Source organism: Mirounga angustirostris, unplaced genomic scaffold (assembly GCF_029215605.1).
Source record: "Mirounga angustirostris isolate CCGP_5_RB_7025 unplaced genomic scaffold, mMirAng1.0.hap1 SCAF_8, whole genome shotgun sequence".
NCBI classification, from domain to species: domain Eukaryota; kingdom Metazoa; phylum Chordata; class Mammalia; order Carnivora; family Phocidae; genus Mirounga; species Mirounga angustirostris.
Window position 1 is genome coordinate 23,765,382 of NW_026991716.1, and position 14,604 is coordinate 23,779,985.

The 14,604-nt window shown below is 53.9% G+C and overlaps 1 protein-coding gene across 1 annotated transcript in view; it reads left to right on the top strand.

The window, feature by feature from the left end:
- Positions 1-4,194: 4,194 nt before the first annotated feature.
- PXDC1 (PX domain containing 1) overlaps positions 4,195-14,604 on the top strand; it is a 28,856-nt gene continuing 18,446 nt past the window's right edge. Inside the window, exon 1 of the mRNA XM_045866442.3 lies at positions 4,195-4,981. Coding sequence (XP_045722398.1) covers positions 4,726-4,981 — 256 coding nt within the window. The 5' untranslated portion in view covers positions 4,195-4,725. The remainder of the gene's footprint in view (positions 4,982-14,604) is intronic.

Here is a 14,604-nt window from a genome sequence, read left to right on the forward strand (position 1 = left end):
TCTCCCAAAATTTTAAAGAAAGAAAAACTTATATATGTACAAAAATAAGGGTTGATATGATGAAGGGATGGAAAATGACTGTAAAAATGGAAATTATAAAAAATTTTATAAAAGGAATTGATAAGAAGTTGTTTGAAAAAAGAAAGAGGATTTAAAAAAAGAAAAAAGAAAAAGAAAAAAAAAGGGAGAGGATGTGATCAGGCAGGGGAATAGAGAACACCATATACTAGAGATTTAGGGTATATTTTAATCTGTTAGAAGAAACTATCTCAAAATTTTAAAGAGAGAACAACTTATATATATAAGCCAAAAATATGGGTAACTACTATGAAGGGATAGAATATGACTCTAAAAATGAAAAATAAAAATGTTTTTTTTTAAAAAAGGGATTGATAAGATGTTGTTTGAAAAAGGGAAAAAGAAAAATTCAAAAAGAAATAAAAAGACAAAAAGACAGTTAAAAAAAAAATTAACTTTAAAAGACTAAGGAATCATGGTAAAAAAGCCGTGAATTCTATGTGCAGCATTCCCCTAGCGCTGGAGTTCTGCCGTTCTCATTGATCGGTAAACTTGGTCTTGGCTGGCTGTTCTCGCTGATCTTTTGGGGAGGGGCCTGTTGCCGTGGTTTCCAAATGTCTCTGCCGGAGGCGGAATAGCCCCGCCCTTGCCCCCTCCCGGCTAAGTAATCTGCTCGGGTTTGCTCTCCGGGGCTTTTGTTCCCTGCGAGCTTTCCGTACAGCTTTGGAGGCGGAGAGTGAAAATGGCGGCCTCCCAATCTCCGCCCCGGAGGAGCCGAGAACTCGGGCCCGCTCCTCAGTGAGCCCCCAGAGAAAAGCCGTCAGTCACTCCCGTCTCCCCGGTCTGCAGCTGCACTCCGTGCTCAACCGGCCTGTGACCACGCGTTTCTATCTCTGGCACCGGACCCGGTCTGGAGTCTCCAAACCCAGCAGATCCCTGCGGTGCACTCCCGCGCGGCTCCTCCCGGGGGAGGAAGGTGAGTCTCCCCGGATCGGCCGCTTGTTGGGTCCCTGCTGGAGGAGCAGGGGCCCGACTGTGCCGCGGATCGCGGTTAATGGCAACCCCAGCTGAGAGCCCGCGCCTGGGCTCCGCCTCTGCAGCCGGCTTCCCCGCTCCGATACCTGGGAGCCCTGCTGCCCTCAGGCACCCCCGGTCTTTCTGTGACCCCGAGGGTCCTGAGACCACACTGTCCCGGAGGGTTCCACCCCCCGCTGAGCCACCAGAGTGACGTCCCTCGGCGGAGCAGACTTTTAAAAGTTCCGATTTTGTGCTCCGTGCTTCTATCACTTGCCAGAAGCGGCCGACGGAGGCCCCTCCCCCGCCGTCTATCCTCCCGAATATCGCCTCGGATTCACTTCTCCTCACGTCCTACCTTCCAGAAAGTGGTCGCTTTTCTGCTGAGACAGTTGTTGCTCTTCTTTTCTTGGATCTCCTGTTGAGTTTGTAGGTGTTCAGAATGGTTTGATCCCTATCCAGCTCTTCACCCCACTTTTGATGAACATTGAAGTTCTTTCCAATGTCTTACTGTGACAAACACTGCAATGATGAGTGTCTTGGTACCTTTCTGTCAGTGCTTATGTGGAAATGCTTCTCTAGGATTGAATCCTAGCAGTTGTTGGGTGACAAGTCATTCACATTTTCAGTTTTAACAACCACTGCTAAACTGCTTTCCAAAGAGCCTGCTCCAACTGATGCATCCAAAAATCTGTCCATAATCCTGCAAAAATTCTTGTTGTTGTCAGACTTGCCCAAGTATAATTTTCAAAAGTTAAATGTGACTGTCAAATGTTTCTACAAATATGGCATGAACATGTGTCAGAAATTTTATTCCCCTCATTAATTAATGTGAAAATTTGTAAGATGACAAAGCTGACTCAACGACCATTTGGTGAAAAAGGTTTATATCATCCTTAAAATATATTAAAATAAGATTGCTAGACTAGATATAAAAATGGTTAATGTCCTACAGGGCAATAAATGATAAACTGTGAAGTTATCTCTGGGGCAAAAATTATTTGCATCTCCATGAAGCACAAATCTACACGTTAATATATAACCCTACAGAGTCTTACCCTTTCATTAATAGTAAATAGCAACATCAAACAATGGTACATTCTCCTAGAAAATTAAGTAATCCTTGGGCTTTAAAACAATGCCCGGTAACTTTGAAAGGACATACATTGAGAGGGGGTGACCAGCCTCTTGGCCTTCTTTTCAGATTTGGGATAATTTTTCTTAATAGATTTTTAGAAATCTGTATCAATGCAATGGATGAAAAATAGTTCATTGTGTTTTAACCTGAATTTCTGTAATTATTCGTGGCTTTGGGGCAGTTGTTATTTCTACTTGGGCATCTGGTTTTCTCTCCTTCTGGGTCTCTTCAAACAAACACCACTGATAGCAAAATACTTTCTTCTCTTTGGTGACCAGGAATGCCTGGCACAGACTGAGGGGCAGTTTCACAAAGTTAGGTCTCCTTGGCAACGGGGGACCCCAGACAGATTATTCCTAGGAAAGACTTTACAGAATGTGTAAAAGCACCTTAATTCTGGCCTTTAAAGTCCTAGTGATGGCTGTTCAGCCCAGTGGCCCGGAGAGCTAAAGGGTGTGTGTCCTGGGAGGGTGGCTGTGAGGGAGGCCTCAGTGGGGCTTTGTTGAGGAAGGTGGAACGCAGCCCTGCGTGGCTCCTTGAGCCTCTGCCCTCAGGCCCCTGGGTGCACAGGGCAGACTCCCACGGTCAGCCTATCAGTCGCACCACACTTACTGACTGCCACCACGGTGGGGGCAGGGCATGCCAAATTGCCGAAAAGTCCTTCTTCTCCCAGTTTACACAGCAAACGGGGACCAAGACTAGCACAGGGAGATAAAGATAAACCTAGATGGTGAACCGTGAAGATAGAATACCTCAAGTCGCTGGAGCAGTCTGAATAAAACCTGGCGGCGGTGATGGGAAGCGGAGTGGGGGGGTGGAATGGGGGGAGGTGGGAAGGGGGTCATATCTCGGGCTGGATTGAGTCAAGTGACCAGCAACCTGCCCTCAACCTCTAACGTTTCTGTGCCCTAGGTGGGCTCTCTGTGCTTTCTAGAACTCTGCAAGGCGCTGAAGGGAGCCTAGCCCTGGCTCTCCCACCCCTGCCTAGGGCGATGTGAGGTCACAGGAGACACTTCTGGAACTTCCAATTCTTAAATTATCGCTTGAAATTATCTTCCAATTAGGAACAGCCTAAAAAATAGGCTGTGAATCACGGCTGCTATAAATCCCAGTTTCCAAGGTGGGCAGTTTCCCCAGTTCGACTTCCGAAATCCCAGACTCACAAAGGGCCCCAGCTCACTCCGGGGGGGCTCTTTCCCACCAAGGTTTGTCCCCCTTCCTGGCAGGGGGAGGGGGCAGGGGGAATCCCCTCTCCTATTGGAGGGCCACCGCTTGTTTGGCTGGCCAAGTCCTAATGGACGCCCGTTCCCTGTGTGTCCCGCCGCGTCCCGGTCTGTCTGCAGCAGGGGTGTCCGGGCTGTGTGTGGCACGACTGGAATGCGCGGGGGGCGGGGGGGGGACGCGGGGCGGGGAGCGGACACCGGGCGGAGAGGGGACGCTGAGCGCGGGGCGAACGCGGGACGAGCGGACCTCGGTGCCCAGCCCATGCCCCCGGCCCAAGCCGGGGTGGGTGGGCGACGGTGCAGAGATTAGGGCGAGAGCAACGGTCCCGACGCCCGGCGCGTCCGGACCCCCCCGCACCGCAGCCTCCCTCGCGCTCCGCCCAGCCCCGGTCCCCGGCCCCGACCCCCGTGCAGCTTCCTTCGCTGTCGCCGGCGGGGCAGGGCGCGCAGCCCCCCGGCCGAGCGTTGCGGAGAAGCGAGAAACGGAAGAGAAGAAAGTCTGCCCCGAGAACCCCGGGAGCGCAGGCCCGCCCCGCCCTCCCTTCCCAGCTCCTCGTCCAGTCACCGGCCGGCGGCTCTGCGGCCGGGAGGGGAAGGAAGCGGCGGGGGCGGTCTGGGGCCGGGCGGGGGCGCGGAGGCGGGGCGCGCGGAGGCGGGGCCGGCGCTCGGGTTTCGGGCCGGCTCCCGGCGGCCGGGGGTGCCGGCGGCCCCAGCAGCGCGGGCTGCGGTGGGCGGCGCGGGGCGCGGCGGGCCGGGCCACCCCCTCCGCTCGCAGCCCGCGGCGCGTCCGCTCACCCGGAGGAGGGAGGAAGGCGGCGGCGGTGGCGGCCTCGACGTCGACGACCGCGCCGCCCGCGATGGGAAGTGCCTTATAAAGACACAGCTCGGCCCGGCCCGACCGACTTGTCGCCGCGCTTCCCCGCGAGTGCGCGCGGAGGCCGGGGGCGGACCCCGGACAGACCCGGGTCACGACGGACTCCGGTCCTTGACGCCGCCAGACGGACCCCGGCTCCGGGCAGACCTCGGACGGGCCGCGGCTCCCGGCCCCGGGCAGACCGCAGGCAGACCCCGGCCGGCTCCCGGCTCCCGGCTCCCGACAGACCTCGGACGGACCCTGACCCCGGAGAGACCCCGGTCCGGGGCAGACCGCAGGCACACGGCGGCGGCCCGATCCCGGCCCCGGAGGCGTCGGACGCACCCGGCCCGGGACAGATCCCGGCCCGATCCCGGCTCCCGGCAGACCTCAGGCAGACCCCCGGCCCGACGAGCGGGCCGGAGAGCGGGCGGGGGCCGAAGGCGCCCCCGGAGGCGGGGGCATGCGCGGCCCGCGGCATGGCCTCGGCGGTGTTTGAGGGCACCTCGCTTGTGAACATGTTCGTGCGCGGCTGCTGGGTGAACGGCATCCGCAGGCTCATCGTCAGCCGGCGCGGCGACGAGGAGGAGTTCTTCGAGATCCGCACGGAGTGGTCGGACCGCAGCGTGCTCTACCTGCACCGCAGCTTCGCGGACCTCGGCCGCCTGTGGCAGCGCCTCCGCGACGCCTTCCCCGAGGACCGGCCGGAGCTAGCGCGCGTGCCGCTGCGGCAAGGTTCGGGGGCCGCGGGCACCGGGCGGGGGGAAGACGGGGGGGCGCCTCGGATGGAGTCTTACGGGGAGATGTGGTTGCGAGGTCGTTTTACAGTGCAATGCAGGCTGGAGGGGCAGTTACTGAAGCCGAGATTGCGGCTTTCCCCTCCGTCCCTGGCACGGGACGGGGGACGCTTAGATCTGCGCCCCCAAATGAAGGGCGCCCAGGGCGGCAGTGGTCGGAGGACGAGGAGTCAGCTCTTGGAGCCCTGAGGCCCTCCAGGCGGAGATGGGCAAGACGGGCGCCCCGACTGTCCCCAAGGACGAGTCACTGACCTGTACCAGTACAGCGACCAGTGTCGGGGTGACCCCCAGGTCTCTCAACCCAGCCCCTGCCCCGGAGTGGCGGCCTCCCTCCCTCCCTCCTCACCGTCGGGAGGGCCGGCTGTGACCCCTGCCCCGCCCCGAGAGCGATAGGAGAGGGTTGGTGAAATGTTTGAGAAGAGTTAAGAAGAGTGTCCGATTGGGGTCGCGTCTTGTCTGGCAGCCTCCCCCCTCGGAGTGCTCCGCTGGAAGGGGCTGCGCCTCTGGTCTCCCGCGACAGAGGAGCCCGAGTCCGAGGTGCCACGCAGCCTTCTGTCACTCGTCCGGAGGGGCCTCCCTGCTGCCGACGGCAGGGGAGAGAGCCCAGGTCCCCACCCCTAGGGTGGGACTGCATTGGGGTGTGATGAACTGCGGCCCGTCTCCTCCCTGGCCCTGTGACTGCGCAGGCTCCTGGGGACTCGAGTTCTCAGAGAACCGCTGTGGCTTCCCATTTCCTACTCCAGGCTGACGCCCATCCCACCGGCTGCTCTTTGGAGGCCAGGAGGAGAGGCGGCTGGAAGAGGGAAGGAAGCGCGTGAGAGAGGCTGAAGTTGAGCCCAGAAGGGGGAGGGGCGGGAGAAAGCTGGAGAGAAGGGGCCCGGGAAGTCTGTAGGGCTCTGAGCAGTCCTTCCCTCCCGCCACTCGCTGTGACCACCTGCAGCTCGGAAAAAATGGTCACACTTCACCCAGAGGCCTTCCTTTCCACAATCTTCGAAACAGACCTGGTGGCACCTTTGGGGGGCATCTGCTGAAGCCCAGGGTGGCGCAAACAAGTCTCCTTAGCTGCTGGTCTGCCTGAGGTCTACTTCCTCCTGCTGATCCCCCGCCCCAGTGTGTGAATTATATGGATAATTAGCTCAGTTCTCATGACACATCCTCTGGCAGACACATCGTTTGGAAAGGCTCCCAAAGCCAGCAAGTTTGAAGGCCCTGAGTGAGATGGCCTGCCTTTCACGCTTCTCGTTGCTCCCCAGATTCTCACATTTATTGCCATTCCAGAGATAGTTGAGTGTCATTTCAAGCATGGCAGCAGTTTTCCTTGGCTTTGCTATTTGGGTGTGTATGTTGTAGTTTTTAAACAAATGAGTGCCCAAACCAGGAAAGCTTGCATGAAGGAACAATGGTTAATTCAGTGAGTTACATCGTTTCTGGAACAAGGCTGGCCATTAACAAATTAGAGCCCCTGAGGGCTGGCCGAGGCATATGCCCTTCCCTGTCCTTGCCAGGTCTCACTCCAGTCAGGTGCCACAGCTCAGCTGGGACCCCAGGCAGGCAGATGGGCTGGAATTGGGCTCCTCCCCTGTAACAGAGTAATAGTCCTACTTTTTTTTTTTCTTTTTGGTGAGGATTAAAATGCATAGTAGAGTGTCTCGTAATAGTAAGTAAGCCCTCCATACATACTAGTTGTTACTGTTAGCCTCAGCATCAGCGGCTCCAGGCAAGGGTTGTAGCCAGTGGGGAAGCTCTGGGATCTGGTAGTGAAATAGACTTGCCTGGAGCAGAAGGGTGGTGAGTGCGAGACACCCGACCTGCTTTGCACACACCCTGGCTCCGACCCGCCTGTGCTCATGGCTCAGTTCTGGGTTCCTGAAGTGTAGTCACAGAGAGTGTCTCTGAAGAGAGAGTGAAGACAGGTTTAGGAAGAGAGGGATTAGCAGGGAGAAAAGAAGATTCAGAGGGACAGGAGAGAGCTGCTCAAGTATCCGAAGGAGGGAGAAACTAGTTCTGGGTGTTAGCGGTGCTGCTGGTGGAGGTGGGGGTGGGGAGGTGCTGAGGATGAGGACAAGTGATTGGGTGGAAAGGGCTTTATACTGGAACTGTTGGCCCCCTTTGCCTGGGCTGGAGTCCTGTTCAGTGGAGACCTCTGTGAGGGCTGGGCCAGCACCCCCTGGAGGGGAGGAGATGGGGGACAGTGGGGCCAGAGGAAGGGATGACCTTAATTCTTTGTCCTGGTCCTTGATTCTCTGCATGGAGGCAAGCTGGTGCTGCCCCAGGGCACCCCTTGAGTTTTGTTGTGGAATCCCAGGGGAAGCCCTTTTCCTTTCTTAGATTCTTTTAAATCCAGGGAAATTGTTCACTGAATCAAATACATAATAGTAACGTAAGAGAAGATTCTACCTGACTTCCATGCGGATTTATTATTTGCATAAAAAGATTGTCTGGATATACAAACTGTAAATACAAAAGGCAAGCGGATGCATGTGTTGTATGGGAAATGTCAGGTTTCCTCGGTATAATTCCCCATCAGATTCCCTTGCTTGAAATTTATTGAAATCCTTCTGGGCTGGGTTAGATTTGTGCCCTCTACTTTTATTAACAAGCTTTGTGAGCAGATCTGGGTTTCGGAGCTCGTGCTGCAGCAGGCTGGTAGCTCTTATACATGTCTGACTGAACACCCTCACGGGGCATGAAAGCCTTAGCCCCCACTGGCATTTTTTTTTTAATTTAATTTAATTTTATTATATTATGTTAATCACCATACAATACATCATTAGTTTTTGACGTAGTGTTCCACGCTTCATTGTTTGCGTATAACACCCAGTGCTCCATGCAGAACGTGCCCTCCTTAATGCCCATCACCAGGCTAACCCATCCCCCCAACCCCTCCCCTCTAGAACCCTCAGTTTGTTTCTTGGAGTCCATAGTCTCTCATGGTTCATCTCACCCTCCGATTTTAAAGGGTTGCTGAGCCCTTTTTCTTAGTCCCTCAAGTCTTGCAGTGGGGGAGGGTGTTTATGTGGAGAGAATGTGGTTTTCTTTCCCTTTGGTACACACACTGTGGTGTTAGGCTCGGGGACCGTCCGTGGCCTTGAATGTTTCACAATGACGCACGTCTAAAGGTGCTTCGGGCCCTGCACGAGTGGGGGGACCTCGCTCACTCACCTTCCTGGCCTTCTCTTGGGCAAGGCTGACCTCAGGACTAGTCCTGCTTCTGTCCTCCTCCATCCTTTTTTCTTAGAGTCTTGGCTTCCCACCTCACCCTCTTCTTCCTCTGGATCTGAGGTACTCACCCATCCTTTCTGGTGCCCCAACCCAAAGAGATGGAGATAGCTGCTTCCTGTGGATATTATCTCTGAGTGACCAAGGGGTTCCTTTTGGTTTTTCTACACCCTACACCAGTGGGGCTGAGTCTTGAACCAGAATTTCCTCCGCATAATACTTACGTGGTCTGGGTTTCCTGACCGTGGTCAGGGTCTCCTGCCTGTTCCGTCTCTTACATCTCTTACACATTAAAACATAAACATGCAGACTCTCTGACTGACTGTTTGGGCCTCTTTGACTATTTTGATTTTTTTTTTTTTTTTAATAGCACCAATTCCAGGCCTTGTGAAGTCTGAGCCATCCTGGTCACCACTCCAGCAAGAGATCCTATTTCCCAAGTAGTCAGGTGATCTTTGATTCTTGATTACTGTGAAATCCAACATTTTGGTTTCATATTCATTCTTGCAGTGAGTATCTGCTGGGTGCTTGCTATGTACCAGGCATCGTTCTAGGTGGTGGAGACATGGCAGTGATCAAAAGAGACCCCCCAAAATTCCTGCCCTCATGATTCTCATATTGTGGTTGGCAGAAATCCAAACATAAACAAAGATAAATAAATCATATGTTAGATAGTGATAAACATTCAGAAGGAAAAAAGTAAGCAAGGAAAGGGGCTATGACTTCTAGGGGGAGGAGTTAACTTTCAGATGAGGTTCTCCAGAAAGTCTCAAAGGACTGACCTGAAGGAAGGAAGGGAACAAGCCACTTTGTCAATACCTAGGGAAGCAAGCATTCTAGGCAGCACAAGAGCAAGAGCAAAGGCCCTGAGGCCAGCATAGGACTGGTGGCTTCCAGGAGGGAGGAGGAGGAGGCCATCATGGCTGGAGCGGGGAGAAGGATGTGGAGAGTAGGTGATCAGGGAGGAGGGAGTGGGCAGATCTGAGCTGCTGTGCTGAGAAAGACTGGAGGGGGACACGGCGGAGGCAGTGAGATGGGGGACAGGTGCTAGACTGTGGGGCCAGGTGCAGCAGAGCAAGTGCGAGAAGTGGTCAAACACTGATGTGTCTGGCAGGGAGAGGCAGGAGATTTCCTGAGGGACCCGATGTGGGAGTAAAGGAGGGTCAGGGCCTGCTACAGCTTTCAGCCTGAGAAGTGGAACTTGCCGTTCACTGGGAGGGGTGGGGGAGCCTGCAGGAGGGCTGGTGGAGGGCCCAGCTTGAATGTGGTATTTTAGCATTTTCTCCAAATAAGGTCGGGTCATTGAAGGCCTGGGCGTGGTGCTAGCATCCAGGTCCATGTTCACCTTTATCACCAAGAACATTAATCTACCTGCATACACGTAAATGGTGTGGGCTTAGATTTGAGATTCTGAGGACCGGAGTTAAGGCATCCAGGAGAGAACCAGAAAGGGCTGGACGCAGATTTGCTTGCCCAGCTCCCACAGCCCAGACCATGCTCCCAGGCCCTGAGCCTGCCCACTTATTCTCACATGGACTGCAGGGGAGAAGCTCTGTTCCTGCCTGCTGCGTGTGGCTCTGCCCTTTGCTCCGACACTGCTCCCCACCCCCCAGCCCCTGCGGTGCTTCACTTTAGGGCATCCTGCCCCTTCGGACAGGGGTAGCTTTCACTTCCCACGGGGATTTGGGGATTTCTGATTCACAGATGTATTTTTGAAGCTCTTCTAGATCCGTGGTGCATGCGCTTTTCCCAGGCCCCGGGGGCAGCATGCCGTCCCAGTCCAACACCCCCGTGTCCGCCCCCACTTAGCCTGCTCTCCTCTCTCTGCCTTCTGTTTTATCTTGCTTCCCCAGTGTGCACCGGGCTTTGTTGCCATTTCCTTTCCTGGTGCACCGGGGCCTTCTCCTTTCTCTGCAAGTGGCCCTATGGCTGAATTGGTTCTTGGTCCTGTGATCTCATCCCATCAGATCTCGGACTGTGCAGGGGGACCCCAGGTGACCCGACCTCACCTCTCAGCTAGAGAAGGAGCCAGCCAGAAACTGACACAGGTGGTTAGGTGGCTTGCTTCTAGGTCACGGTTACTTTCCACCAAATTCCGGGGGAGAAACTTGGCCTGCTTCTCGAGCCTCCTGGTGGCCTCCTGGCTGCCCTCGGGCGGGCCTGCAGGGACACGGGTCCCCTTCCCTTCTAAAACAGGTCTGGGCCTCATGGGTCTCTGCTGTTTCTACAAACACTTTTCCAAAAGGCGAAGGATGTTCCTGTGTGGTGAAGAGTCAAGGAGAGGGTAGATTTGAAAGCCAGTGGAAGGTGACAGCGCCTCGCAAGTGAAATAATGGGGATTTGATCAGTTTGCCACTTCTCAGCGAAGCTCAGCATGGAGTGCGGTGGGATTCGGGACAGGGAGGACAGGCTGGTAGTGAGTATGAGCCCCACATGCATTTGCCCTTGTGGCCTCACAGTAGACTCCGCTGCCCTGGGCCCCCTCTGTGCCGTCCTGGGGAGGGAGTGCGGAAACAGTAAGCTGAGGAGCGCGTCTGGACCGGTGGTTGGTGTTGCTGGTCCTCTGAAGTCCCTTTTTATTGGTATTTGTGTTCACTTTTACTTTCTTGGGTGACACTTGGCATCCACTGGACACTTTTGGTTGTCATCACTACAAAATGGTCCCCATGTCCTGGAACAGGCTGAGAAGCTCCCAGGATGACCTGATCTGCATCCTCCCCTTGAGGGGTGAGGGTGGGGGGGCGAAGCAGGGCAGAGGGGCCTGTACACCATTCTTTGCTGGCCCGACTATGGCCTCTCTTCAGTGATAACAGGACAGACTCACGTGCTGGATGATGCGATTCTCCAGACAGACACCTCCAGGCCGCCCTCCTCACCCGCCCCCCCAAATCGAGTCATGACTGTGAAAGGAGCCACCTAGCTCTGCGGCTAATTTATACTGGCAAGCTTTCATATTTGTTGTAAGAACAAAACATCTTAATCACCCTTTGCTGATACGTAACTTAGAATCAGCAGGAAATATCTGATGAGCAGTAATTGGACAGAGGGTAGAGAGGGAGGAGGGAAGGAATAACATGTGATTAAAACTTTTACATAGAGTATCTTAATCCCAGCAGAAGCCCATCCTGCTTCCTGCGGGAGAAAATCCTCCAGGCCCTGCAAGACTGGGGACTCACCTGGGGACACCGGGGCCAGGTGGGAGGGGTCAGGGTCGTAGTGACTCCCCTGGGGTATCTCACGGTCACCGTGTGGGAGGCTCAGGCTGAGTGGTAGAAGGCTCTGGAAGCACACAGAGGCCTGCTCTGTCCCCTGCTACTGTGCAGGGACTTCAGGCCGTCGCTTAGCTCCCCAAGTCCCGGGTGCCTGATTGATGAAATCGCATGATGATATCCCAGCAGAGCTGCTGGAGGGCCCAAGCGCTGACACCTGAGACCTGAGAGCTGCGGGCTTTGGACTCAGCACGGGTCCCTAGAGCTTCTGCGCTTTGCTCTCGGACACACAGCATCCTCACCGAGAGTCGTCCAGATGGGCGAGTGTGGGTCTAGCGCCCCACCTGCTGCTCCTGACCGCATCCTCTCCCCGGGGAACCCTCCCACCCCATCCTCGGGTCCCTAGGAGGCAGGAATGGTGACAGCCCCTGCCCAGGCTAAAAGAGGGAGCCCACAAAGGGGGCCCCTACAGTTACATACCTCAGTGGGACCCCTGCGGACGAGGCCTGTGGCTTTGCCGATCCAGAAACTAGAATTTGGTGCTTGGCAGGGGTCAGGTTTGGGGACTGTGCTCCAGGGGGCAATTTCACAAGGCAGAGATTACTGTGGAGGCTTAGGGTGACTATATATATATTACTCGAAGAAATACAACTGCCATGTGGGTAGAGTTCCTGTGAGCAGAGCCTACATGGGAAGTCAAGACTCCCCAGTGCCCACTGTGGGTAAACCCCTTAATGTAGTTTGTCGGGCCTCCTTAGGGCCTCCACACTTCCTGACCCCACTCCCTGCTCCTCTCCTCCCTCCCTGGGCCCCTGTATCTGCTCACCCTTCAGACCTCTGACCCTGGCGAGGGTGGTCCCCCTGCTGTGAGTCTTCCTGGTCCCCCAGGTGACACCCTGCTCTTTGTGGTCAGTGTTTGCCCTGGCTAGCAGGAAAGCTCTTGGGGAGCCCGGGGTCCATCTGTCTTTCCAGTCCCGTCCCCCCCCCCCCACCACGCGATAGGGTGCCCGGCACTGAGTGGGAGCCACTGGGTAGTTTAGGATGAGTGGGTGAATGCGTGCTTCCTGTTTTGCAAGCCTAGCAGGTGATGGTGTGCCCTAAATACCTTTGATGTTCCAGGACAGACTAGCTGCGGGAGTGGCTTCTGAAATGCATTAAGTGGCTTCTGAAATGCATTAAGTGGGAAGTCCAGTAAGGGAATTGTGCTTTTATTGGGAGAGGATAATGAAGAGGCGCAGGAAAGGAGGGAGTGGGGAAGGGCAGTATGTTGGAGTCTGGCACTCTTTCTCTCCTGCTGATTAAAGAACACATCATTCAAGGGGGCACCTCGTAGGTACAGGAAGAAGCAGAGAAAGGAGGATCTTCTCCTCTGAGCCCCTTCTTGGATCCTCTGGGAAGTGCTGTTTCTTCTCTGCCTCTTCTATGTCCTCCTGCTCTTTTCTCTGCCCTGCTTTTCATTCTCGGAAAGATGCAGAGGAGAAATTAATACCCAGCAGCTCCCACCTTTTACAGCTGGGTGTGAGCATCGCCTAAGTGGGCAGCCTAATGCAGGGAAGGTGGGAGGGTGAACCTCGCCGGGAGCGAGGGGGAAACGGGCTTTCTGTCCTTCCAGAAATGCTACATGACACCCCACACATGGAACGGGGAGACCTGCCTAGAGTAGAGGAACCACGGGCTCCCTGGGAGTTAGGACTCCCACTGGGACACTTAAGTGTGCACTGAAGAACCAGCTCCCTTATGCTCTCAAGCACATCATTTCTTACGTTCCACTTCTTGAATGTCGGCTACCTATTTAGAAAACAGGTACTTAGGAAATCAGCATTGAAAATTTCCCTAGAAGATTTAAAATATTTTGCTTCTAAAATTCTTATTATGGGCCACCTTTAAAGAATACCTATTTCTTATGCATGCAAGATGACCCTGCATTCCTCGCCTCACCCGAGCCATCTGCCTTGCTGTACGGTGTGCTGATGGACACATTTATTAAATGGAGAAGGAAATCTTTAAACCTAATTTATTATTTGACTCAATTTGAAAGTTCGCTTTACAGAAAATTTCCCTAGGGCACTATTGTATGAGTCTCCTCTAAGAGATGTGTTCTTGGGGGTAATGGGCACTTCTTAATGTGCTTTGAAAAGGACATTCTTCCTTACCAGTTGATCCAAGAGGCACCTTGTCTTTATTTCAGGAATGATGGCAGAAGGCACTCAGGTTAGATTCCGACCTCCAGAGTCCAGCCGTGGAGGAAGCCTGGCACAGTTACCAGAGGTGTTCATCCCAAAGCTTCCACTTACTGAAAATGTGGGACTTTGGACCCAGGGTTTCTGAGGTTAGGAAACTGGTTTGTTTAAGTTTGTTCTCACTGATAAGTCTTTGTGCTGACTCCAGCATGTTCAGTTTCGGTTCCAAGAATAAGTCAGGTGTTTGTGTTTGCATAAAGAAGCTAATCCTGGGGGCACCTGGGTGGCTCAGTAAGTTAAGCATCTGCCTTCAGCTCAGGTCATGATCCCAGGGTCCTGGGATTGAGCCCCATGTCTGGCTCCCTGCTCAGCAGGGAGTCTGCTTCTCCCTCTCCCTCTGCCGCTCCCCCTGCTTGAGCTCCCTCTCTCTGTCAAATAAATAAATAATCTTTAAAAAGAAAAAAAAAAAAGCTAATTCTGAAAATGACAGAATCACATTTTAGTTTCTCAATTTTCAATGCTAAAGTAGTTTGGAAAGAAAGGGCGGGCACCCTGGCTGCTCTAGGCTGATTTTTGGCCCCCAAATATATTTAAATCAGCACACCGTAATTGATACGTAATCATGTGTTATCCGTCTTTCGGATTCAAATCTTTACTTGTTTGAGGCTAATCTGGTTAAAATTTCCACATCACAAACTGGGTAGAGTGAAATTTTACAAATGGAGGTTATATTAGTGATTATGCTTTATCAGAAATTAGAAAAATTTCCAGGGGCTGTGAAGTCTTCTGAGTCTACTTCTACGCTAAACCCAGTTGGTTCCACAGAGTGCTAGCACCCCCTGCTGGCTACTTCTGGAATGACAGTCTCATAACCAATAGATGCGCTAGTTTTTCTGTTCAATTGTGCAGCATCACAACCATTTGCCAGCCTACAGTTTTTGTTATTTCCATCA